General features: G+C 39.7%; 1 protein-coding gene across 3 annotated transcripts in view; it reads left to right on the top strand.

The window, feature by feature from the left end:
- PAK1 (p21 (RAC1) activated kinase 1) overlaps positions 1–27,752 on the top strand; it is a 223,369-nt gene that overhangs the window by 184,408 nt on the left and 11,209 nt on the right. For all 3 annotated transcript variants that reach the window (XM_034995449.1, XM_034995450.1, XM_034995448.1), the window contains 6 exons: positions 7,457–7,573; positions 9,183–9,357; positions 11,413–11,476; positions 15,058–15,106; positions 20,577–20,689; positions 24,289–24,406. In XM_034995449.1, the coding sequence (XP_034851340.1) occupies positions 7,457–7,573; positions 9,183–9,357; positions 11,413–11,476; positions 15,058–15,106; positions 20,577–20,689; positions 24,289–24,406 (636 nt within the window). The remainder of the gene's footprint in view (positions 1–7,456; positions 7,574–9,182; positions 9,358–11,412; positions 11,477–15,057; positions 15,107–20,576; positions 20,690–24,288; positions 24,407–27,752) is intronic.

Here is a 27,752-nt window from a genome sequence, read left to right as displayed (position 1 = left end):
ATGAAAAAGTCAAATAGGATTAGAATGCTTGTAATTAACAGTTGTTCTGGGATCTCTCTTAACCATTGTCTTGCCGATCCCTTTGCATTTCTCTGTTGGCGTTGCTGTTTTCTTTGTGTTGTGCCTTCCTCATTTTTGGTTTACTTTTGCAGTTTGGTGGAGCTCATCTTCCAGTAGCTTTGAGAAAGTAAATGGGAAGTAAATATTTTAATGCCTTCCAAGTCTTGAAATGGAGCATGTCTGTTCTGCCCTCAGATTTGATTGATTCTTTGGCTGAGTCTGGAGTTCTAGATTGAAAATAATTTTCCATCAGTATTTGGAAAATATTGCACTTTTGTCATCTAGCATTCAGCTTTGCCTATTGATGTCTGAAGTTATTTTATTCCTGCTTCTTTGTATCTGACCTATTTTTTTTTTCACCTGAAAAGCTTGTGGCATCTTCTTTGTCACCATGGCTTTGAAATTTCATATTTATATCCTTATATTCATCTATTTATTTTACAAGGGGATTTGTGGACTCTTTAAGCTTTGGAAATTCAAACCTTCAGTTCTAGGAAATTTGCTTGACTTATTTCTTCGATGATTTCTTTGCTTCCTCTTTCTGGAACTCCTGTTATTTAGATTTTGGACCTCCTGGGCTGATTTCTCCATTTTTCTTACATTTTCACTATTTCTCTTGCCTTGATTTTTGTTCTGCTTTTGGGAGACTTCCCCAACTTCATCTTTCAATCTGTCTATTGAATTTTTTTTTTAAATATTTTATTTGTTTATTTTGACAGAGAGAGACCCAACACGAGAGGGAACACAAGCAGGGGGATTGGGAGAGGGAGAATCAGGCTTCCCGCTGAGCAGGGAGCCTGATGCAGGGCTCAATGCAGGACCCTGGGATCATGACCCGAGCCGAAGGCAGATGCTTAACGACTGAGCCACCCAGGTGCCCCTGTCTATTGAATTTTTTTTTTTTTTTAAGATTTTATTTATTTGACAGAGAGAGATACAGCGAGAGAGGGAACACAAGCAGCGGGAGTGGGAGAGGGAGAAGCAGGCTTCCCGCGGAGCAGGGAGCCCGATGTGGGGCTCGATCCCAGGACCCTGGGATCATGACCTGAGCCGAAGGCAGACGCTTAACGACTGAGCCACCCAGGCGCCCCCTGTCTATTGAATTTTTAATTTCTGTTTTCATGCTGAATTTCCAAGAGCTCTTTTATTTTCACTTTTTAAAAAATTAGGGTATCCTATTCTTGTTTCCAGAATTGGTATCTGTGCATATCCCTGAGATGAATGATAGGCTTTTTTTTTTTTTTAATGTTTTCTTCTCCCTGTCTAGTTTGTTTTTTCCAGGTGTCCTTTTTCCCCATTCATTTTGGTTTCCTCCTTTTATGTTAGAGGTATCCCATGGATATTTGGTAATCCTTGGGGACATGCCCATATTTATGATTGGGTTACTAAAGTCCTTAATAGAATTTTAAGCTCATTGGTTGTGGCACTGAATTGTAAGTATACAGTTGTAAAATGTATGCTTTTAAAAGTAATTTAATAAATTTTTAGAGTTGTGCAGTCATTGCTATAATCTAGTATTTTGTTTGTATCACTATAGAATAATTCAGCTTGGACCATTTGGTGAAACCTCCTGTATTTTATCTGTAGAACTTAGGCTGGTGAGATCCAGAGAAGGATCTTCTAATCTTCTGCGTTGAGAATAAGAGTTTGACTCCTAGTATTCTAGGAGCCTAGAAAGGGAAGAAGGGTGGGTGTCTCAGCATTCAGTATGTTCTCTTAATTACCCTGTTTTTAATATGATACTCTTATATTTGACTGTGCCTAACATCCCTAATCCAGAAATGATGTGTTTTACCTTCCAGAGACTTGACCTCCAGTTTTCTGCTAGGGATGGGGAGGGCAACTGCACGGTGGTATAGAGTAGGGGAAGAGATTTAGGGATCTAACTGCATCTTACATAACTGTCACTGAATCTGCCTTTAGGACTCTCCCTTTCCTGTGGACTTCATCTCCAGTTTCAGAAGTATATGGTGCTACCAGTTCCTGTGCCTTTTGAGGATTCTGCTGCATAGATAAATGGATTGGTTTTCAGCTTTGAATTAAGCCTCCTTGAATCAGTTACTGCTCATCCGTCATTGGCTCTTTTTTTTTTTTTTTTTTGCTGCTCTTGCCTTCTCTCCTGTTCTCCTCATTCTTTGGGGTTTAATTCCTTGAAAAGACCGTTTATTATAGTTCTAGTGAGATTTCAAGATGTAGATGCCTATGTTCAATTTGCCATCTTTACCAAGCATTCGTTCCTGTGGACTGTTCACTTTTAACTCCTTATATTTCTAGATTATTTAAAATTTATAATGAGAACCTACTTATTTTACATATAATTTAAAATTTTTATAAGCAGCTTTATTGAGGCATTATTTACATACCATGAAATTCACCCATACTGATTGTACAATGCAGTGGGGTTTTTTTTAATTAAATTCAATTTAGTTAACATATACTGTATTTTATTAGTTTCAGGGGTAGAATTTCGTGATTCATAAGTTGCATAGAGCACCCAGTGCTCATTACCTCACGTGCCCTCCTTAATGCCGGTCACCCCATCCCCCCGCCCATCTCCCCTCCAGCAACCCTCAGTTTGTTTCCTATAGTTAAGAATCTCTCATGGTTTGTATCCCTTTCTATTTTCATCTTATTTTATTTTTCCTTCCCTTCTCCTATGTTCATCTGTTTTGTTTCTTAAATTCCATGTATGAATGAAATTATACAGTATATTTCTTTCTCTGGCTGACTTATTTCACTTAGCATAATACCCTCTAGTTCCATCTTGCTGTCGTTGCAAACTGCAAGATTTCATTCTTTTTGATGGCTGAGTAATATTCCATTGTATATGTATACCACATCTTTACCCATCCGTCAGTGGACATCTGGGCTCTTTCATATTTTGGACATTGCTGCTATAAACTTTGGTGTACATGTACATCACGATGTTTGTATACCTACATATTTATCCAAAGGATACAATGCAGTGGTTTTATTAAATGTTTAGACTTGTTCAGCCATCACCACAGTCTACTTTTAGGGCATTCTCATCACCTTGAAAAGTTCCCTTGTTTCCTTTAACAGTTCATTCAAACTCCCATGCCCAGCCCTGGAAAACCACTGATCTTCTTTCTGTCTGTTCAAATTTGTCCTTCTAGACATTTTATATAAATGTTCATGCAACATGTGTCTAGTTTTTTGCTTAGCATAAAGTTTGCAAGGTTCATCCATGTTGTAACATGTATCAGTACTTGATTCCTTTTTATATCCTAATAATATTCCATTGTATCAATATACTACATTTTTTTTAAAAGATTTTATTTATTTATTTGACAGAGAGAGACACCGCAAGAGAGGGAACACAAGCAGGGGAGTGGGAGAGGGAAAAGCAGGCTCCTGGCTGAGCAGGGAGCCCGATGCGGGGCTCGATCCCAGGACCCTGGGATCATGACCTGAGCCGAAGGCAGACGCTTAACGACCGAGCCACCCAGGCGCCCGATATACTACATTTTTAAAAAAGATTTTTAATTTATTCATTTGAGACAGAGAAAAAGCAAGAGCATGAGTGGGGGTTGGGGGGCAGGGAGAGGGAGAAGCAGACTCCCTGCTGAGCAAAGAGCCCAGCACAGGGCTTAATCCCAGGACCCCGGGATCATGACCTGAGCTGAAGTCAGATGCTTAACTGTCTGAGCCACCCAGGCACTCCTGATGTTTTTAATCCATTCATCAGTTGATGGGCATTTCGGTTGTTTCTACTTTTTGGCTGTAAATAATGCTCATTCATGTATGAATTTTGTGTGGCTGTGTATTTTGACTTCTCTTGGGTATATACCCAGGAGTGGAATTGCTAGGTCATATGGTAGCTCTGTGTTTAACCTTTTGAGGAACTGCCAGGCTGTTTTCCACCATGGCTACACCATTTTGCACTCCTACAAGCAATTTGGAGGGTTCCAATTTCTCTGTATCTTCCCCCACATTTGTTATTCTCTGTTGTTTGATTATAGCCATTTTAGTGGGCGTGAAGTGGTATCTCATTGCGGTTTTGGTTTGCAGTTCTCAATAGGTAATGATGTTGAGCGTCTTTTCATGTGTTTATTGGCCATTTGCTTATGTCTTTGTAGAAATGTCTTAACTGTTGTTGATCTCTAATTTAATTCCATGGTGTCAAAGAATACATTTTATGTGTTTTTAGTCCTTTTAAATTTATTACGATGTATTTTGTGGCCTAGCATATGGTCCGTCCTGAAGAATGATCTATATGTGGTTAAAAAGAATGTGTCGGGGCGCCTGGGTGGCTCAGTTGTTAAGCGTCTGCCTTCGGCTCAGGTCGTGGTCCCGGGACCCTGGGATCGAGCCCCGCATCGGGCTCCCTGCTCCACAGGGAGGCCTGCTTCTCCCTCTCCTACTCCCCCTGCTTGTGTTCCCTCTCTCGCTGTGTCTCTCTCTGTCAAATAAATAAATAAAATCTTTAAAAAAAAGGAAAAAAAAAAAAAAAGAATGTGTCTTCTGCAGATCTTGGGTAGAATGTCCTGTATATGTCAGTTAGGTTGAATTGATTGATAGTATTGTTCAATTTTTCTGTGACTTTGCTAATTTTTATTCTAATTCTGTTAATTATTAAGATCTCTTTGAGGTCTGTTTCGGCTTTTACTTTCTGCTTGGCTCTTTTGAATCTTTAATGTATATGCACACAGCTAAGCTTGTAAGACTAGTGAGAGGCCTCTCTTGTGTCTGCCCCAGCCAGAAATTTATTTGCCCTATCCAGGACTACATTCTCAGGCTAGCAGATCTGAGCAGTTGGCCTCTTTTGCTAACCCCTCTGGGAGGTCATTTCCACTGACAGCACCACTAGACCTGGGCATTGCCCACTGCTCCAGATGAAAGTGAGCCCTCTTGGATGATGTCGTTAGAGCCTGCCTCATCCTGGAAGAACCCGCACTCTGACAGAGCTGGGGTGGGATGGACGGAAGCAGCTCTGGGCCAGAAATCAGAGGTTCCTACTGCTTTTATCCAGAGTTCAGCAGTTTTTATATCATCAGTGTTTCTTAGCAACATAAGTAGGCCTCCCAGAAGTATTGGAACACACCAAGCATGTTTGCATCTCAGGGTCTTTGTACTTCTTCCACCTGCCATGAATATTCTTTTCCCAGAGAGTCCCATGGCTTGCTCTCTCAATTCGTTCAGGCCACTGCTTATATGACTTCTCATTAGAGAGCCCTTTTCCATGACTACTGTATCTAAAGTAATATTTACCCACTCCTAACCAATTACTACTCTCGTGTAAATCTTATTACTACCTGGCACTTTGGTAATTAATTTTGACTGTATTTTCTTCTAAAATGCAAGCACAGGATCAGGGACTGTATCTATTTTGTTCTTTAATATAGCCTCAGAGGCTAGAATAGAGCCTGATACACAGTGAACAAATACATGAGTTGAAGTCACTGGCTTTTTTAAAAAGAGGTTTGTGGTTATTAGACATAATGATAACTTAATTGATTCCTTGCATCTTTCTAGCTCCTTAGCACTTATTTACAAAGTGTTTTTATGCCCACATCACTTCATTTCATCCTCCATTGGCCCTCTAAGGTGTCATTATCCCCATTTTATAGATGAGAAACTTGTGGCTTAGGGTAGGACAGCTTTGCCTAAGGACACAAGGATAAGAAGTAAAAATATGGGATAAAATCTTATATCTCTTGATTCTAGTAGTTGTTAATATTACCACTCAAAGCCCTCACCTGTGGAAAGCAAAAGGTGTTGCAGTGGAAAGTGATGAAATCCCCTTTTCTGCAGGGTTTTAGGAAGCAAACATACCTGTTAAACTGTGTTTACAGTATACATTGGGGAGCCCCAGGGCCACCTGATTATGAAGAGGCTGCTGAGTAACTTTGTTCCCATTTTGGGTTTTTTAGTTAAATTTTGTTGGGTGGAATAGTGGGGAGAAAAGAAATTAGAGCAGAAAAATACCAAAATATGTAGTTTGACAGGGAAAGACCTCTACTGGATTTTAGAACTGGAAGTGACTTAACTAAGGTCACCCCTCAAATTATACCACTCCTCTTCCTCCACATTCCTCAACCAATGGAACTTGAGACCAAGAGGATAGACTAAGTACCCGTGGTCACCAAAGCTAGTTGCTTACATATAGCTGGCACTGGCAGTTTTTAAGTTATGCCCTGCACCAGTGATCCTGTTAGAATCTATAAGATTGCCAGTTTTCCTTTTCTTAGTATGTCAAATGTGGTAAATACCAGTCTCCCCAACGGGAGTTCTTGTCTAGTATTCCACTAGGTAAGTTCCCTCACTAAGCTACTGTCATTCTGACTTCTGACTTTCCTCTCTCCAGAGGCCCCCAAAGGCAGGCAGGAGGGGAGTTCACCCTCTCTCTGTCTCCCATACCAGACAATGAGCTGCTTTAGGACAAGGACCGTCTTTTTCATCTTTGTACTTCTGTCAACAGTATCCATCACAGTATCTTACTGAGCACAGAAATGGGTGCTCTGAAAATATCTAAAACAGTTGAATTATGCCAATATATATTAAAAGATTCCTATTGCCTCTCTGGTCCTATGCTGTAATCATTTAATCTCTGTCAGAAATCTCATGTTTTGGAGCTACTCTGGCTCTTGAATCTGTGTGGTAAACAGTAATGGTATATTTTTTTGAGTGGACCTGCCCTAAAACCTGCCACTCTTGGCCCAGGTTTGTTATAGTTTGCATAGAGAAATCAAGTTGCTGAGATTATAGCGGATTCAATTAGTAGTGGTGATAAGGTTCATTCTCAGGGCAAAAGCTTAGTGAAATGTATAGCATCCAGTCTGGGGAGAAACTCGCTGCCCTCTTGAGGCAAGGGGCTCCTGATATTCTGTATCTTCAGGTTGAGGCAAGGGTACCTGATGACATAATGGGTCCAGTAGGTTTTGGTAAGGAAAGGAAAAGGAGGGGCAAAAGCCTGTCTGGACTCCATTTACCATATCGGAAAGAAGTAAGGAATTATAATGATAAACTTTGTAAAATTTCAAACTTTTGATCACTTTACCACATTTTGTACTTTATTACCTGTTAAATGTGGAGAGTGAAATTCAATGAATAAGAAAGAACTGTGAGTTTATCTTCAGAGTTTGGACTAGAGAAGGCAAATAGAGAATCTGTAAGCTTGCTTCCCAGTTCATAACTAGGCTGTTGGTAGGAGAAGGAAGCCCCCAAGGGACTGAGTGGATAGTAGAGGCTAAAAGAAGAGAGGGAAGCTGACCAAGTTCCTGGGACTGGCTACACAAAGGTGGAGAGTTTAGAGGATGATGTGGGTTTGAGGAGGGGTGTCAGGATGAGATTTCTTCTGGGGATTGGCGATCCTGGTAGCTTAAGTGTCACGTCAAGCTGGACCTGATGAAACTGGCTTTTCTCTGCTGTACAGAATGTGAAGACGGTGTCTGAGACCCCTGCAGTGCCACCAGTTTCGGAAGATGAAGATGATGATGATGATGCTACCCCACCTCCAGTGATTGCTCCACGCCCAGAGCACACAAAATCTGTGAGTCTGTGGGGATGTGGATAGCTTTGGGATTTATTAGAGCTTGCAGGGGTGGGAGGGGTTGGTCCTGAGGCCTAGAGGTTTAATACTCTGGTAGGGATCCTTGGATTTTGGAGCTGGTGAAATCACGGAACCACCTTGACTGAAAAGTACTTTCTGTGTGATTAAAGACAAATGGTATATTTGTAACTGGTTTGCACATAGTCCCGAAGTATCCTAGATAATTGGTGTTTCTGCTAACTCAGCCCTAGTTTACTTAGCCTGTTCTCCAAAGACAGGAAGATACACAGAATTAATGTTACATAGTGCAGGACTAACATAAATTATTCTAGTCTCCTGGGAAGCAACAAATTAGCCTGCTGCGGATCTTTTCTTCCCTGTTAAATGTGTAGCATTCTACCTCTTAGAAAATCATTGATGATACTGAAAGACCCAAAGGAATTTATAAATACATTAGTGCTATTAATATGCTGGACATCAGGAGTGCGTTTTGATGCTGGGTATTGGCAGTGATTTTTATTTAACTTCCTCTGAGGTTTTTGCATCTCAGAATAGCCACAGTCCTTCTGTCCTCACTTTGTACAGTCTGGTCCTCATGGCTTTTACTTGATTTAGCATCACTGAACACTGACCTATCATCAAATGATACTATATTAGTGTTTCTTTGTTTGGACTTTTTATATGACAAGAGCTTTATAATGGAAGAATGATTTAGGGCTTAAACTCTGTGATAATACAAAAAAAGGTGCCTTTGGAGTAGAGCATTCAGGGAGGTATTCAAGCAGAAGTTGGTTGACTGTCTATAGGAGATGCTGTGGGGAAATTCAAGGGGTTTAGATGACCGTTTAGGATGAGAACTTACAAACAGGATCTGTGGAATCACCCTTTCTATAGGTCACAAAGTCACCGTAACGAAAATGAGCTTCAAAATTGGGGAGTTGCCAAGATAGCTCACATTGATATGGCCTTTTTTCAGTTTGCAAGCATGTTCTTTTAAACCATGAACTTCTCAAAAATAGAGGAAATATATATGAATTGGTAGTGCTTAGTTCTTGGCAGGTATCAGAAAGACAATAAATACTGAGTGAAAAATGAATTAATAAATTTGATCTTCATGGCATTCCTTTCTAAAAAGACATTGTTTTGCATTTTGTTTTATTTATTTATTTATTTATTTATTAAGATTTCATTTATTTGACAGAGAGAGACACAGCGAGAGAGGGAACACAAGCAGGGGGAGTGGGAGAGGGAGAAGCAGGCTTCCCGCCGAGCAGGGAGCCCTACATGGGACTCGATCCCAGGACCCTGGGATCATGACCTGAGCCAAAGGCAGACGCTTAACAACTGAGCCACCCGGAAGCCCTAAAAAGACATTGTTAATTCCTAATTTATGTTGTGTATAGTGAGAACAAGGAAGGCCATTCCACCCACAGAGAATGGGCCTGGGCACAGAGGAGGAGGAACATAGATTTTGACCTAGGAGAAGGGATGAGTTTATCGGGATTTGTTCTTCTGTGGATATTCTAACACATACATGTGTAAGAGGCTCCTGAGTGTCTCGTGTGCTAACAAAGACTGGCCTTGCCAAATTCTTGCACCAACAATACAGGTATACACACGGTCTGTGATAGAACCGCTTCCTGTTACTCCAACTCGGGATGCGGCTACATCTCCTATTTCACCTACTGAGAATAATACCACTCCACCAGATGCTCTGACCCGGAATACTGAGAAGCAGAAGAAGAAGCCCAAAATGTCTGATGAGGAGATCTTGGAGAAATTACGTAAGCACTTTGTAGCTTTCTGAACTTTCCTTTTGTATGTGACTGAATGAGCACAAAAATGGAAAAACATTGCTAAAAGGATCCTGATCCTAGGCTTGGTCTATGTGGCTGGCTGACTATGTTGATACCTTAGCCACATAAGGTGTGCTTCTCACCTTACCCCTGCACCCACCTCCTCTGTCTCAGCAGCCACGATTGGATATCACGTTAGGATGGGAATTGAGGAGAGTGGATAGCATACTTCGAGGGCTAGGCCTCGCTCAACCTTAGGCATGGGTTATGGAGATGAAAAATAGCTTTCATCTAGTGAATAGTCTGGAATGTTGTGTTGAGAAAGACTGAGGCCTTGCCCATACCTGGTAGGAAAGATTGCTGTGATTATTGATGCTTGCCATTGACTTAGGAAAAGACTGGTCTGCCATCTTGGTTGTAGGGAAAGAGGGAAGAGAAACTAACATTTTGTGAGCCTGTACTGTGTACCAAATGACAAGCAGGGTATTTTCTTGATTTTTTTTTTTTGGTTCCTTTATTGCTCATATTAACCCTGTGAAGACAGACATTATAATCTTCATTTCTTGCAGTTAAGGTGTTTGAGGCTCAGGGATGCTAAGTACCCTGCCCAAGATCACACAGCCAGAAAGTGACAAGGCTGGGGTCAGAGCCCAACTTGTGCTCCTGTAATTAGAGCATGCTGCCTCTTGCTCTCAGGTGGAAACTTCCATTTTGCTTTCTTTAGTGGCCAGAAGTGGGGTATATTAGAGTACCTTGTTTCTGTGTTTCAGTAAACTGCAAGAGAATTCATATTAGAAGGAGGGACTACATTGACCTTTGGGCTTGGAAAAATTTGATGTGACCTTTCATTTATCCTTTGTACCTATTTACTAAAGGAGATTTGATGTGACTGTTTTGGCCAAATCCACAAACTAGCACTGCTCTCAAAAGCCTAGGTTTCTGGTTCTTTAGCTTAGCAGCTCTCAATTTCTTCCTGATGATTCTTGTTTGATTTTTTAGAAAATTTCACTCTTTTAAAAGTTGCCCTTGCCCAGAGCCCTTATGAAATGATGAAGTAAGAAAAGCCACTTACCTAGCCATCTGTTTACTCCTATATATAGTGTTTTTCTCTGAACCAGATTTGTTTTAAAGCAATCATACTTAGAACATAGAATTATGAAAAGCAGACTGGCCTGAGAGTTAAGGGCACTTGGGTTGAAACCCCAGCCCTGCCACTGACGGGTCTTGGGCAAATTTGTACTGTTCTCTAGGCCTCCTTTTGCTTATCTTTTAAATAGGGATGTTAATACCTCTCTTACTTGTAAATCAGATGAGATATATGTGAAAAGTATCAAATCTTAGTAATTGGTGTTAGGGAGAGCACACTGGACTGGGAGACTGAAAACCAAACTCCTAGTCTTAGCTCGGACACCAGTTTGATGTGTGACCTTGGGGGGAAGTATTTTCTTCTGTGGGCCTCAGTTTCACCATTTCTAGAATATAAGTTGTGAAACCCAACCTCCCTCACACCTCTCTATCTTTGCACTTGAATTACTGCCTGCTGTAACCTCTTCTCCGACTTTCTGGCTAACTCCTACTTACCGTATAAAAATCAGTCCAGATATCACTTCCTTTCTGAAGCCTTTCCAGTCTGTATTTTATGCCTCTTTCTGTATTGCAACAATTGTATTTTCATGGAACTTTCATGTCTCCTCCATGAGACTGAGCTTCTTGAGAGCAGGGACTATTTTAACTGTGTCTCATCTATCCCTTTATTCTTAGTATTCAGCATAGGGCTTGGTACATAGTAAGTGAGCATATTAAATGATTAAGTGTTTATTGAATGAATGAATTTAAAAATGAATGAACTGTGAATAAAAGCAGTAAGGAGTTGAAACTTTTGGTTGGAACTTACAGGTAAAAGCTAAGGACCTGCTTCGTATGGCTTTGGGCATTGGAGGTAGTTCTTTAATCCTTGCCAGCTGCAGGATTTGGGGGAATATGGGGTCTATTTTGTATCTTGATCTGGGAAAAAATGATTCATGGTCTCTGTTTCTTTCAAAGGGAGCATAGTGAGTGTGGGCGATCCTAAGAAGAAATATACGCGGTTTGAGAAGATTGGACAAGGGTTAGTAGGGGGGCATTTTGTTTCCCTAGAGAAATGACTTAAAAATTGTGTATGCTTGTATATATGATTTTGCTTTTGTATTGCCTCTCATAAACCTTGTTCTTTCTCTACCTCATCCCTCACCCATTTGAAGGTGTTATGTTAGGCTGACTTCAGGTTTGGCAGAATTATGCTTAGTATGAGAGATGTGCCATTAGCTGGCCATGTTGTTAAAAATAACCCTTCAGTGAGAATGCAAAAACCATTTATTTTCTTAGCACAAAACCTGCTTCCCAAATTACAGCTCTGCTTTTTCAGATTAACCCTGTTTACCTGGCACTGAGACCTACCAGCACTAATATGAAATGGAAGGCTCCAAACTGCAGACCCTTCTCCTAGTGTAATGGAACCTGTTTTTCTAGGTGGATGCCAAGATTCATGTCTGTTCTCTGATTTCTTCTCTGCATCTTGCATGCTGCCCTCAGTGTACTGAACTCAGCAGATCTTAACCGAGTTCCTGTTTATGTGCTAAGCAGTATGAATACAGCTATGAATCTGACACAGACTTTGTCTTCAAAGACCTCATGTTTATGGAAAGAGACTGTCAAACACAAAATTATAATATACTTTGATAAGTCTTAAAACTGGCCATTATTTTGAGCAAAAGAAATCAGATATAAAAGAGCAGAAACTGTATGATTTTGTTTATATGAAGTTCAAGAACAGGCAAAACTAATTTATGCAGAATAATGGTTGTGTCTGGGAAGGGCATGTGAATTGGGAAGGAGCATAAGGAACCTTTAGGGGTGATCTTAGTGGTGAACACATGGGTGTGTACATATTGAAAAATCATCAAGTTGTACACTTTAAGATTTGTGCAGATTACTTTAGTTAAGTTATACCTCTGTATAAAAAAGCAAAATAATAAGATTTCTGCAGACCTACCCAAGTAGCTAAAATTAAAAAGAGACTGGAAAAAAAGTACCTGATTTGTAGAAAGCTCTCAGTGTTAATTTCATGAAAGCATTGTTGCTGATGAAGTCTTTGAAGTTTTCTGTTTCAGTTTTCTTTCTTGTGCATCCAAGGATATTCAAAAATAAGATAAAGCATTGCATTATATAATGATATATTTGTACAGCATTCTACAGCTTGCATCTGTTATTTGCATCTGTTGCTTAATTTAATCCTTGAAATCACCCTGGACATGAGTGGATCTTATCTTTTCCTGGTCCAGTACTTTTCCTACTAGACATGCTTTTGTGAGTCTGAACTGGCTGGTATAAGGTAGTTAACATCTTGAAGAGAAATTATTTTGCTTGCCTCAAAATAATCTGGGATGGCATTTCCTTTAGTTATTACATTGAGATACTAAGAATGTAGCAGAAAGGTACACAGACAAGTATGGGCAAGTCAGGTCCCGTTTCTGGACTTCAGTTTCTTCATCCATAAATTTCAGGGAGAGGTTGTGGACTCCGAGCCTTTCACCTCCAGAACTTCTGACCTTTTTTTTTCTCATTCAGATGTATGTGGCCCATAAATAAGCAACATTTCCTTGCTTACTTGACAGTTCTGTTAGTGCTAAGGGAGGAATGAAATATTTATTAAGCACCTATGCTGATGTTTCCCCTTTCCATGATTTTAAAACATAAATGCCAGTGCACCTGGCTGGCTCAGTCAGTAGAGCATGCCAGTTTTGATCTCAGGGTCGTGAGTTCAGGCCCCATGTTGGGCACGGAGCCTACTTAAAAAAAAAGTTAAAGAAATGCCACACAAATATGATGAATTGGTACTATTATAATTTTTGTTTGCTTTTTTCCCCCTTTAAGACCTGAAGTTTTTTTCTTTTTTGGACCTGGAATTCATATGTCTTTTCAAGGTGGAAATAATCAAGTATTAACTAGTGGACCTGACTTCTAGACCTCTGTAATCATGGAGACGTAGTCCCAAAATGTCCAGTCCCCTGGGGCCTGGGCATATTTGCCCTTTAAGAATGATGCTTCTGATAGGATGGGGGAGGATGGGTGTAGGAAGATAGACACCAGCTTTATGACAGAAAATGGCTAAAGATAGAAGGACAGGCAATGGGAAGGTAACTGCCAATACAAATAATCCAATTCTTATAGCCCATATATTATGATCACAATTTCCTGGCATGGTAGGTAGGCTTCCAACTAAAGAGTGGTGGTGTGGAGGCTGGTGACCATAATTTCTAGCCTCAAGGCATACTTACAAGTGACTTCTCTCCCTAAATTGACCTGACTTCTCTGGATAGCATAATCTCAGGGCTTGCCTAGAATACATTTTGGTAATACGTAGACTTTAAAATTTCTTCAAATTGCACATAATATATCTGACGTATGACATGTACAATTACAAATATTGTTGTATATCACTCACCTACAAATATACAGGGCTCATGATTATAAAGTGAAATTTTCAGATATTTAGAATGGACATGATTGCTTTCCTACCATTATTCATAGTATTTCTCTGCCTCCCTTCCTCCTACTCTCTTTCTCTCTGTTTGTATGTGTGAGTGTATGTATGTGTGTGTATGTATGTATATTATACATACACACATATATGTATAGTGAGATTGTTTTTACCTTGGAGATGGGATAAAAATTATATCAGATTTTCTGGGAGCATATGTGTTGGAAAAAACATTTAATATTTTGTGTTTGAAAAAATGAAAAATAACCTATTTTATAATATAAACTGCAAAATAAAACTCATATCCTCTTATATGATAAATGTTTGAAAATACTGTTCTAAAGGTTCATAGTATAAAAGCAGGAAAGGCACCATGAGATTATTTTTCTAGTTTTTTAGTTGTTCTAGTTTTTTTTTTTTTTAAGATTTTATTTATTTATTTGAGAGAGAGAGAATGAGAGAGAGCGAGTACATGAGAGGCGGGAGGGTCAGAGGGAGAAGCAGACTCCCTGCCGAGCAGGGAGCCCGATGCGGGACTCAATCCCGGGACTCCAGGATCATGACCTGAGCCGAAGGCAGTCGCTTAACCAACTGAGCCACCCAGGCGCCCAGTTGTTATAGTTTTTTAATGTAAATTATAATTGACTATAACACACATAAGTGTACAACTCAGTGAATTTTTAGAAAATGAACACACCCATGTAACCAGTACCTACATTAAGAAACAGATCATTACTGTTACCCCAGAAGTCCACACCTCTTTTTGCTAAAAATATAAGCCATCCCCTCATCTCATTCTGAAAATTTCCCTTGGGCCCCTTTTCCCTCACTCCTCACCCCTGGTTGAAAACTATAGATCTTATCTTACCGAGGCTCAGTGAAGCTCAGAGAAAGAAAGCTTGTTCAAGGTCATATAGCTAGTAGGTACTTAGATAGATGTTTCAGATTGGAACTTAGGTCTGTTGGCCACTAGAACCTGTATTCTCTTTCTACCACATACTACCTCTCGCATATGAGAATAGAGTAGGGGGTGTTGGGGAGGATTATTTTTGCTGCTGTTGTTATTAACACTTGCATTGCCAGATTGTATGTAAAACTGCATTTGACAGCTGTCACTTCATTTAATACCTATGTTTTTTGTCTTTCTCTCTCTCTCACCTGTTGTTCAGTGCTTCAGGCACTGTGTACACTGCAATGGATGTGGCCACAGGACAGGAGGTGAGTATTAACCACCAACTATTGCTCCTTCAGTTCTACTGTTTTATTATTATTATTATTATTATTATTATTTATTATTTATTTTTTTGGTTAATTTTTAGTCCTTCTTAGCTCAATAGGAATACTTCTAGTTTCTTACTATAGCAGACTAGAACTAAACAGAGTAGTAACATGATGAGATTTACAGATTTTGGGAAAAGTCTCTGTGGCTACAGTGTGGAGAACAGATTGGAGGAGATAAGCTTGGAACAGGTGAGACAGGAGGTTATTGTGTAATTCTAGGTGAGAGATGATGGTTTGGACTAAGGTGGTAGCATAGTATGAATGGGGGGAAGTGGCTGGATTTGAGAGGTACTTAGATAGATTTGAGAGAATTTGGTGAGTGACTGAATGTGAGAATGACTCACAATTGAGTGATCCTGGTCAAGGAGAAAGTAAAAAGGTGGAGGTGTAGGTTTAAAGAAGTGGGATACTGCCTGAGAGACCTTGTGGAACTGCCTAGTGGGCTATTGTGTATATAAGTTTGGTATTTGTTAGAGAAATCTGATGTGGAAGAGATTTAACTTTTTTTTCTTTAAAGATTTATTTATTTAGAGTGAGCAAGTGAGCAGGGGGGAGGGGTGGAGGGAGAGGAAGAGAGAGAATCCCAAGTAGACTCTGTGCCAAGTGTGGAACCCTATGCAGGGCTCAATCCCACAACCCTGAGATCATGACCTGAGCAGAAATCAAGAGTTGGACGTTCAATTGACTGAGCCACCCAGGCACTCCTGATGTAGAAGAGATTTAAACACATGTCTCTTGACTCCTAATCTAGTGGTCCTTCCATTACTCTGTGCCCAGGATTCCAGTTGACATTGAAGTCCTCATTTGGAGGCACCTCTTTGTCTCTTTCATTTCATTAAGCTGAGAGAGCTCTGACTTCTTTGCTAAGGCCTGCTGACCCAAGATCTTCAGCAAAAGGAAGCCGTGAAGGGAATATAGAGTACTTGAGGTTTTCTTGCATTCACTCTTGGTTGCAGAACAGGATTGTTGGTGGGTGTGCTGTGGATGGGAGCTGCCTAAGGAAGTTCTTAGTTCATAGAATACTGGGACTCAGAGGTTGTGAGAGAGACCTCCTGTTCCAATCATAGAGTCGGGCTCCTCGGAGCGAGGCTACTAGGACCTGTTTGTATATGTTTGGTGGTTGAAACCTCCTGGTATACTGGAGAAGGCATGGTTAATAGGGATAGCACATATTTCACCTTGCTTTTGTGAGTCTTTTACAAGCATCTAAACCAAATATTGAGGCTCTGTTGAGGGTAATTATTGTGATTAAAGATTTGTGCATTGTGCTTTGAGATGAGAATTCAGCAACCTAGATGTTTACTGTTTGGTAGATGTTTAAGTAATTTTGAGCAAGTCATTTGACTTCTCTGAGTCTGAATTTTATTTATTTATAAAATGTGCATGATAACACCTACCTACTGAAAGTGTTGAAAGAATTCAGTAAAGAAATGCATGTGAAAATACATCATAGAAATATTTACATATTTATTAGTTAATTAGTTAATAATTAGAAAATATTACATAGAAAATAACATATTTATTAGTTTTTATTTGTTCCATAAAGCAATTGCTGAAGATATGTCTTATGCCACACTTTGTGCTAAGAACTATGTGAAATACTGAGTCCTGTGCAGGCACGCAGACAATAAAATCATATATAAGTGTTAAGAGACCACACTTTCCATTGGGTACATGTACAGCGCAGGACGGGAACCTGCATTAAAGTAATGGTGAGTAAGGAAGGATGGTATCGTTGTGCCAGTTTTAAACATGGTGAATTGGAGGCAGAGATAGAAAAGAGGTGGTTATACCAATCTTAAGAAGAACCCTGGGAGGTAGGTAATATTATTTCCTTTTTACTGATTAGAAATTTGAGGCTCAGGGAGTTTAAATAACTTTTGCAGGTTTATGCTACCAGCAGTTAGCAAGGACTGGGTTAGAATCTTGACTCTAAAGCCTAAACCTGCACTCTCCAGACTGCAAGTCCACAGCAGAGCTGAGACTAGGTTCTAGGTCCCTTTGCCATGTTTCTGGCCTCTGGGGCCCTACAGCCATTGATGGGAGACACGCTGGTGATGGGCAGTTCCTGGAAAGGCCTGGAGCCTGCATGTGTGAGAAGTTGGCCATAGGAAACAAAAACTTGACTTCACTATATGCCTGCCTTGTGGTTACAAAACTATGAATGGAAGCAAGTCCATTAGTGTGGCTAATGCAGTGTGGTCAGGAAGGCCTCATTTCCTGCCCCAGGGAGTATAAATATTTAGTGGAGCTGGCGAGATGCTCTCAGTCTTTGTGAGTGAGTGCTTATTGGGGGGTATCCACTGGGAAGAGCAGAACTATTGTCTGTCACATATAGGAAGCTTAGCATGTTAGTGCCAGGAAGTCTCCCAGTTACACAATTACTTTTTAACCCATTTTTAAAGGGAATGTGTTTAATAGAAAGAATAGACTGGAAGAGACTTTGGAGTCATATGGACCTGAGGGCATTGATTATGATCTTGGGCAATTTTCTTGTAAGTCTTAGTTTCAATTCCCTTACCTGAAAATACAGGTAATGATTTTTACTTGGAGGGTTGTTGTTAGCTTTTTACTGAGATAACATAACTAGAGTACCTAACATAGCACCTGGCACAGGGTAAGCATTGAATAAACAGTATTGGTGGAACGGTGGTTAGTTTTTGTTGTTGTTCCTGTTGATGTTGTCATTCTTGCTGCTCAGTACCAGATATTCCTCAAATGCAGTTATTACTACAATTTGCATTTTCATTATTGTCTTCCTTTATTATTTAAAATTTTTACTTATATTTGAGTAACACATTGGCCACTATCTCCTAAGTAGTCCTCAAAACAATCCTGCAAAGAGGGGAACCAGGGTTGGGATTATTATCCTTGGTGTATTGATGGAGAGACCCAAGGCACAGAGAGCTTTTGATTGGTCAAGGTCAGTAAGTGATAGCCCCAGAGCTTAGGTCCTCAGCACTCAAGCCCAGTTCTTTTTCTGTTATAGGAATGCTATCTGCTGGCCTAAAAGGGACTGATTGGGTGAAGGACATTGGTTAGTGGATAGCTACTGAAAAGGACTCCTGGTATCCAGCCACCACCTCTATGTTATCCTCTGCCTGCCAGTCATCTCTCTTGCTGCTTCCAACAGTGACCTCTTTGAGGTTCATAAACCCTTTCCCATCCTCTAGGATGGCCAGACGAACTCCAAAGGCATTCCTTTGCCTCCAGATCTTAATATATGTTACAAGGGCTCACTATACTTAATGTAATATATCTTTAGATCAATGTGTTACTCTTCAGACATTAGAAAAAGCTAATAACCAAACATTATAGAAAGCTACAGCCAGACCAGAAGCCTAACCTGATAGGAGACCCCCCTCCAAAGCAAATTTTTCTAACTTGGGATAAGGAATGGAAGTAGTAAAAGTGTTTAAAAGAATCATTTCTATTCTTACTGATGATCCGGATCTCTGCAGAAGACTGCCTATACTTAAGAAATAAGAGCCATGGGTTTTTTTCCCCATAAAAATGTGGGTTATTCATTTTTTTAACCCTTCTTGCTGCTTCTGGAAAGACTGATTTACTTATTCTGTTAGGTGTTCATGTTCTTTTCTGTTAAGCAGGAAAAAGAAAATATCTCTAGGGAATAAACGTTTAACAAATAATAGAAGTTCTCCTATGGAATAGAGTAGCCTCTTGCTGATACTATTTATGATTTAAAAACAAGGTACTTATCAACCCACTGAATTCTCTCTTTCTCTCTTCATTTCCACAAACATTTGTTCAGCAACCACTGTGTGTCAGGTCCTGTGCTTGGCACCAGGGGTTCTGAGTTTTCAAATGAGCTCTCAAGCTTCTAGAGATAAACACTCTAACTAATCATCATGAAGGTAGTATGTGGTAAGTTCACTAAGAGAGGTATAAGTATGATCTTATGAGGCCTTAAAGAAGAGAAAAAGCCTATCTGGTTTAGAGAATGAGGTTTCTTTTGGCCTGACACAAAATATAAATAGGTTTTGAACATGTGAAAAGGAGGCAAGGTCCTCCAAATGGAGAGATCAGATCACAGAGTATGTGAAGGAATACAGTAGGAAGGAAAATCATGAGAACTTTGAATGTTGGGCTGAGGAGCATCTCTAGGCAAACAGAAGCCATTTATGATTTTGAGCAGGGGAGAGTGTTATCAGATCTGTACTGTGGGGAAGACTAATCTGGCCATGTGTACAGAATAACTTGGCATCACTTTTGAGGGTTCTAATCATAACTTTGCTATTGAATAGCTGTGTATGCAAGTCACATATCCTCTCTGAACCATGCTTTCCTTCTCTGTCAAAAGGAGTCAATAGTAATAGTTAACTCATGGGGTGTCTCTGAGGATTAAATAAAATAAATCTGAGAATACCTTACCCTAGTACATGACACATAGAAGAAATGGATGCAAAAGTGCTTTGGGAATTCATTTATTTCTATAGACAAAAAGCCTATAAAGTTCTTTTTGATACATAAATATTAGGGATCTCATCCCCCTTTTCTCTTCTCTCTCAATGTGGTCAATTCTGACTCATCTTTCCACAGCAAGCTCAAAAAGTCCTCTCCCCCTTTTTGAAGCCTCTCTACCCTTGCCAGATTGAAAGAGTTCTTGCTCTGTTTTGTGTTTCTACAGCGCTTTGTATGGACTTTTGTTATAACATACCACTTTTTTTCTTTTTCTTTTTTTTTTTTTTTTTGAGAGAGAGAGCACTAGCAGGGGAGCAGAGGGGCAGAGAGAGAGAGGGAGAGAGAGAGAATCTTAAGCAGGCTCCACACGTCTGGCCATCCTAGAGGATGGGAAAGGGTTTATGAACCTCAAAGAGGTCACGGTTGGAAGCAGCAAGAGAGATGACTGGCAGGCAGAGGATAACAGAGGTGGTGGCTGGATACCAGGAGTCCTTTTCAATAGCTATGAATGAGTGTGGAGCCTGATGCAGGGCTTGATCTCACGACCCTGAGATCATGACCTGAGCCGAAATCCAGAGTCAGACACTTAACAGACCGAGCCACCCAGGTGCCCCCGCACAGCATACCTCTTTTATATTGTGATTTTTTTAAAGGTATTTTTCACATACAAATATTTTATTAGGAGAAAGTTTGATCCTCAAACTTTGATGCATGTCAGAATCATCTGAAGCGTTTATTAAAATAGTTTCTGATCCAGTATGTCTGGATGGGACTTAAAAATTTCAATTTCCAGCTAGTTGCTAAATGATGTTGATGCTGCTGGTCTGGGAACCTCATACTGAGTATACTGGTTTATGCGAATTCTGCAAGGGCTAAGACTGTATTTTATTCATCTCTGTCTCCTTGGTGTTTAAGGTCTGGTACTAAGTTGTTGCTCAGTAAATGTTGAGTGACTGGTTGCACACTGAATGTACTCTGATTTCAGGTGGCCATTAAGCAGATGAACCTTCAGCAGCAGCCGAAGAAAGAGCTGATTATTAATGAGATCCTGGTCATGAGGGAAAACAAGAACCCAAATATTGTGAACTACTTGGACAGGTATGGAGTGATAGGTCCTGTCACAGAGATCAGCCTTTGGAACTGATGGATGGTGGCGCTAGGCTGAACTGCCTCCACTTGAGAATCTTCTATGATGCTTGGCTGTCTGCCTCCAATCCTGATTCCTGTTGGACACTTCTGATTGCTGTGCAGTCCTTCTGAGTTAGGTGAACCCTACCACCGCGTAGCTTCTAACAGCTGATCCTAGAACTGTTTGTTCTGCCTCGGAGAGGCCCTTCAGCCCATCTGCCAGAGTCCGACATGTAGGTCTTTAAATCATTTTACATCTCAAGTCTTTCCTTTTCCTGCTAACCCTCCTGAATAACTTCTAGTTTGTCTTAATCTCTTAAAATTTGACGGTCAGTAGTTTCATTTGAGGTTTGGCCAGTATGGAAAGAGTAAGACTTCTCTTTTGTTCTAAACTCTGCACAACCTAATGATTTCATTCACTGTTTTATTTTTAGGAAGCCTGTTTCATTGTTGACCCCTAGTAAGTTTGTAGTCAATTAAAATCTCTGATCCCTTTTTTTATTTTTGCCTCAAACTGGTAATGTAGAACTTTTTAGTAACCATCATTAAATCCCATTTTAATTATTTCCATCCATGATTCCAGCTCATGAGAATTCTGTTCTTCAACATAATAGTGGTTGCAGCTAACATTTGTGTTATGCTTTACTTTGCACCAAACACTTTCATGAACAGTATCTCATTGTGAGGTAGGGTTTATTATCTCTATTTTACTGATGAAGAAACTGAGGTTCATAGAAGTTAATAACTCGTCCAAGACCAGTAAGCCAGTAAGTAGCAAATGAGGGTTTTGGATTTGAATATTCCTAGCACCAGCATCCATGCCCTTTCCCTCATATGTTCTTTTCTCCTATATATGAAAAAAGAAAGTGAGCTTCTTGCCTGTTTCAGAGACATCACCAGTGGAGGTGATATTGGACTAAGTCTTGGACTCTTAATTCCTTTATTATCTATGCTGCATTGCCAACTATATTTCGTTTCTGCCAGATTCTGCCAGATTTCTTGTTTTGCATCTAAAACATTGGTAAGCTTCAGTTTCTTTAAAGAGGAAAGGAGTTGGACTTTGACCTTCCCAACACACAATGTTGATAAGTATAGTGAATACAGCCTTCTTCCTTCCTGGGGGATGATTGTCTCTCTATGACGGGGATCATGACTGGCTCTGAAAAATCCTCTGGAAGTTATTATTCACCTTCCCATCTCTTTGAAGAACTTATTATATAGAGAATATAGCTTGGACAAACTAAGGCTATAAGGGTACCAGTTTTTGGCTCAGGATAAGGAAAAATGAAAGCTGCACAATAAGGGTATGGGCATTAAAAAAATGAGTCTCTTATCACTGGAGGTGTCTAAACAAAATGCATGACCATGTTGTTGAAGGAATTTGTGTTCTGGGAATAAAATTAGATTTATAAATTTGTTTATCAATCAAGTCTTTGCTGGTGTTTCCAGAGGCTTGTACTGTGAAACCAGAAGAAAATAAGGCTCAGTCCCTGCCCTCAAATAACTCCTAGTCTGGTATGGGGGAAAAAAAAATATCTAGGAGCTCCTGTGGGGGGGCAGAAGTGGGTACCCTTACCCTGAGCATTAAATGAAGGTATTGTAATTTAGAATCTTTGGTTTTTGTGAGTTGTCCCAGAAGAGAACTCCATCCATATTTGTTCTTCTCCAAATATGTGATGCTCTGAGGCTTTAACTTGAGATACGATTTTTGAAGGTACCTTGGCACAGTGTAGAGCCACCAAGTTTTTGGGACAACCTGAATCTGGTTGTGCGTTGTCTTAGCTTTGACAGTGACATGTTGGGCCCAGGTAAAGAGGCTCTGCTTTGTCAGTGTCCAGAGATAGTCTCTTGGACCCTCATATTTCTTCCCCCAATCAGTCCAAGCTGACAGATATCTCCTTGATGTGCTGGGTAAGAGGCATAATGTGCATTCTTTGTCAGGGAAGAAATAGGCTCATACCAGTGGAGGGCTTTTTACCCAGTCCTAAATTATCTTTTGGTCTAAGTCCTTATAATCTCTCAAAAGAGATTGTTGAAGAACACCCTAATCTGTCATATATATTCTTCCTGGAAATTAAAAAAACTACAAGACTTTTAGTTACAAAGAATATAGAATCTACTGAAAGAGTACTAGGTTCAGAATCAAGAGAATAGGATTCAAATCTTACCCTTTGCTGGAGGCCATTTGTTTTTAACAGTCTCTCCATCTGCCCAACAGTAGTCCCAATATCAGGATGACAATAAGATGCCATACCACACAGCTCAAGCCAGTCCACTATAGGTTCTTTGTCTGAAGCTAGCAGAAGAGTCTGTAGGGCTCTGGGCTATTCTTCTTTTCATTTCTTACTCTGTAGCTAAAGAAACTGACCAGACAGGCCAAGTGATTTTTTTTATTTATCACACAATAGGGCTGAGTGATCTAGTCCCTGAGTGATACAATTGGTTCTAACTCATGTCTCCCTAATCTCTGCAGGGAGACTGTACTAAATGTCAGTCCTTGGCTTACCAGAAGAGGCTTTGGCTCTGCAGCTTGAATTCATTTCATTCCTAGAATCAGAGACGCTCAAAATGGAGATCTTGCCAGCATAATGACTATGTGTATAATACTTTATAGCTTTTAAATGGCTTTTACAGCCATTATTTCATTTAATATTTACAATCAGTTATCTTTTATTTTGCTCATTGATTTACTCAGTGAATATTGGCATCTATTATGTTGGACTCTGGGGATAGAGTTTTTTTTTTTTTTTTTAGTTTTCCTTTTATTTTTTATTTATTCTTTTTTAAAATTTTTTTTTATTATTACGTTATGTTAATCACCATACATTACATCATTAGTTTTTGATGTAGTGTTCCATGATTCATTGTTTGCATATAACACCCAGTGCTCCATGCAGAACGTGCCCTCCTTAATATCCATCACCAGGCTAACCCATCCCCCCAATCCCCTCCCCTCTAGAACCCGCAGTTTGTTTCTCAGAGTCTATAGTCTCTCATGGTTCGTCTCCCCCTCCGATTTCCCCCCCTTCATTCTTCCCCTTCTGCTATCTTCTTCTTTTTTTTTTTTTTTTTTTAAACATATAGAGAGTCTTGAACAAGACCCAGTATTTGCTCTCATGGAGCTCAGATTTAGCAGAACTCTCAAGGACGTTTAGTGCCTTTCCCTAATGTTGCAAACATGGATTCCAAATCCCACCTTTGTCAACTGTTTGTGTGCTCTCTGCCTTGATGCTTCTAGAGGTGTGGGAATTGTGCCTAATTTTGAGAAGCATTACTTTGTGTTGTGATGAAATATAATTTTATTATATCTTCAACCTAGTGATCTTAGTTCTGCCATTTGGGGCTTCACAGAACAGTCTACTTTGTTTTCTCCAGGAGAATCCTTAAGAGGTAATCAAGTTAGTATTTCTGTTCCCCAGATTCTGCTTCTCCCCAGAGTAAAGAACCCTAGACTTTTCCACAGCTGTTGGAGATGCAGGTTCACTCTGTGTATATGCCTAGCCTTTGAAACCCAGTGCTATGGCTCAGTGTACTCTGTTCCTTCTTACCCTTTATCTGTACTCCTACAGTTACCTCGTGGGAGATGAGCTGTGGGTTGTCATGGAATACCTGGCTGGAGGTTCTTTGACAGATGTCGTGACAGAAACTTGCATGGATGAAGGCCAGATTGCAGCTGTCTGCCGTGAGGTAAGGCCAATGGCCAACTAGCCTTGAGCAGGAAGTGGCCTTCATATCAATGTCTCTCAAAAGTTCTGCACCTGATGGGATCTCAGCCTGGGCATTGGAGGTGGGAGAAAGTAGCTGAATTCTCCCATTATTCTCTTGTTTATCTGTTTTGAAATTTCTATCACTATGATCTGTTCTTTAAAGATAACTTTATTCTGATTACAAAAGGATATACCCATTGTAGAAAAATCAGATATTACATGTATATGTAAAGTCACTCTTTCAATCTTAAAGGTGACTGCTATAAATACTTTGTAATATTTTTCTCTTTTATATGGATATATATTTTAATCATAATTTTATTTTACTTTCCTATTTTCATCATGTGCTGTGAAGGAAATAAAACAGTAAGAAAATAGTGACAGAGGAGGTACTATTTTAGAGTAGTCAGGGATGGTTTTGCCATAGATTTGAATAAAGATCTGAATATACATAAAAGCAAGTCATGCAAAAATCTAGGGTAAAATATTTTCAGGCAAAAGAAATAGAAAATTAAACACAAGTAGGTATGCTCTTTTCTCCTCATTGCTATTGAATGTCTAAGGTCTGTAATATGCTGGTATAATGGGGAAAAAACCTCTTTACAAAGCCTCTGTGAGAAGGATGGACGGCCGATACCAAAGAGGTTACTGCCTATGTTCTCCTCTAGGATTTTTAGGATTCATGTCTCACATTTAGGTCTTTAATCAATTTTGAATTTATTATGTATGGTGTAAGAAAGTGGTCCACTTTCATCCGTCTGCATGTTGTCCAGTTTTCCCAACACCATTTTTTGAAGAGACTGTCTTTTTTTCCTTTGGATATTCTTTCCTACTTTATTGAAAATCAATTGACCATATAGTTGTGGGTTCATTTCTGGATTTTCTGTTCTGTTCCATGATCTATGTATCTGTTTTTTGTGCCAGTACCATACTGTTTTGATTACTACATGTTTGTTATATAACTTGAAATCTGGAATTGTGATGCCTTCAGCTTTGCTTTTCTTTTTCAAGGTTGCTTTGGCTATTAGGAGTCTTTTGTGGTTCCATACAAATTTCAGTGTTGTTTGTTCTAGCTCTGTGAAAAATGCTATCAGTATTTTGATAGGGATTGCATAAATGTGTAGATTGCTTTGGGTAGTACAGACATTTTAACAGTATTTATGATTCCAATCCATGAGCATGGAATATATTTCCATTTCTTTGTGTCATCTTCAATTTCTTTCATCAGTGTATTATAGTTTTCAGAGTATAGGTCTTTCACCTCTTGGTTAAGTTTATTCCTAGGTATCTTAGGGATTTTGGTGGAATTGTAAATGGGATTCCTTAATTTCTCTTTCTGCTTCATTTTTAGTAGATAGAAATGCAACAGATTTCTGTATGTTGATTTTGTATCCTGCAACTTTATTGAATTCATGTATCAGTTCTAACAACTTTTGGTGGGGTCTTTGGGTTTTCTTTATAGAGTATCATGTCATCTGCAAATAGTGAAAGTTTGATCTCTTCCTTGCTGATTTGGATTCCTTTTATTTCTTTTTGTTATCTGACTGCTGTGGATAGCCATATATTTTTTTTTAAGTAGGCTCCACACCCAGTGGGATCCTGAGATCAAGACCTGAGCTGAGATCCAGAGTCAGATGCTCAACCAACTGAGACACCCAGGCACCCCAGCCCTATTTTTGTTAGAACAAGAAGATGAAGGGATTATTCAGGGAAGTTGAGAATATTGGGTGTTTTGCTGGTAAGAGACTGGAACTTTCCAATAGCCCAATAATAGAAAAGTCTGAGAGTTAGGGAAAGAGTAGGTTAGGTTCAGAGCATTATGGGGTTAAGTTTGATAGTGTGATTGGGGTTTGATGATGTAAGGTCTGGAGGCATTCAGATGAAATAATGGAGTTGTGTATTTAATCAATATTAGAAAAAATAAAATCATATGAAGTCAGTTTCATCCTTGAAAATATGATCACCTTTGCATTAAAAACCCTGGGATCAGGGTGCCTGGGAGGCTCAGTCATTAAGCCACTGCCTTTGGCTCAGGTCATGATCCCAGGGTCCTGGGATGGAGCCCCGCATCAGGCTCCCTGCTCGGTAGGAAGCCTGCTTCTTCCTCTCCCACTCTCCCTGCTTGTGTTCCCTCTCTTGCTGTGTCTCTCTCTGTCAAATAAATAAATAAAATCTTAAACAAAACAAAACAAAAAAACCCTGGGATCTAGAACATACCCACATAGGTTAATGGAATTAACACAGGCCCAGGACTCTTAGGATCTACGTCTACTTTGCTGTACTCCTAATGCAGTGTTTTTCAATTTTTTTTTTTTTATTATCTCTCCCCTAAGGAGGCTTTTAACACATTTTTTTCCTAATCACATTCCCCCCATGAAGTATTTTTTTTTTTTTTTTTAAGATTTTATCCATTTTTCAACAGAGAGAGAGAGACAGTGAGAGAGGGAACACAAGCAGGGGGAGGGGGAGAGGTAGAAGCAGGCTTCCCGCGGAGCAGGCAGCCCGATGCGGGGCTCGATCCCAGGACCCTGGGATCATGACCTGAGCCGAAGGCAGACGCTTAACGACTGAGCCACCCAGGTGCCCCCCCCATGAAGTATTAATACCATAGATATACTGCATATCTCTTTATGTACTGTGGCCCTTTGGAAAGCCACAAACCGCAGTAATATCTAAAATATTTTTCACTCACTCCAGGATCTGGCTTTCACTGGTTGAGGATACTTGCATATGTGGACTTAGGGAAATCAATTTTCCCCAACTTATTTATTAACAATGGGAATTCATGCTATATATACAAGTTCTAAGAGAGATCATCCCCCTTTAAAAAATTAGTTTTGTTGAGATATAATTCATATACCATATAATTCACCCATTTAAGGTGTATAATTTAATGGTTTTTTGGTATATTGAGTTGTACAACCATCACCATAATCAATTTTAGAACATTTTCATCACCCCCCCAAAAAACTCCTTACCCATTAGCAGGCAGTGCCCCACCCACCTCACTTCTTGGCCTTTTCAACCCTGTGCAACCACTAACCTATTTTCTGTCTCTATAGATTTACTTGTTCTGGACATTTCTGATAAATGGAATCATATGATATATGCTTGTTTGTGACTGGCTTCTTTTCCTTAGTATCATTATACTAAGGAAAGTTCATCCATGTTAAAGTATACATTAGTACTTCATTCTTTTTATTAACAGATAATATTGCATTTATTTATCATTCATCAGTTGATGGACATTTGGGTCATTTCTACTTTTTGGTTATTATGAACAATGCTATGTACTTGTACAAATTTTTAGTTGGGTATCTGTTTTC

Source organism: Mirounga leonina, unplaced genomic scaffold (assembly GCF_011800145.1).
Source record: "Mirounga leonina isolate KUSES-001 unplaced genomic scaffold, KU_Mleo_1.0 Mir_92, whole genome shotgun sequence".
NCBI lineage: Eukaryota > Metazoa > Chordata > Mammalia > Carnivora > Phocidae > Mirounga > Mirounga leonina.
This window is presented reverse-complemented; position numbering and strand designations above follow the sequence as displayed.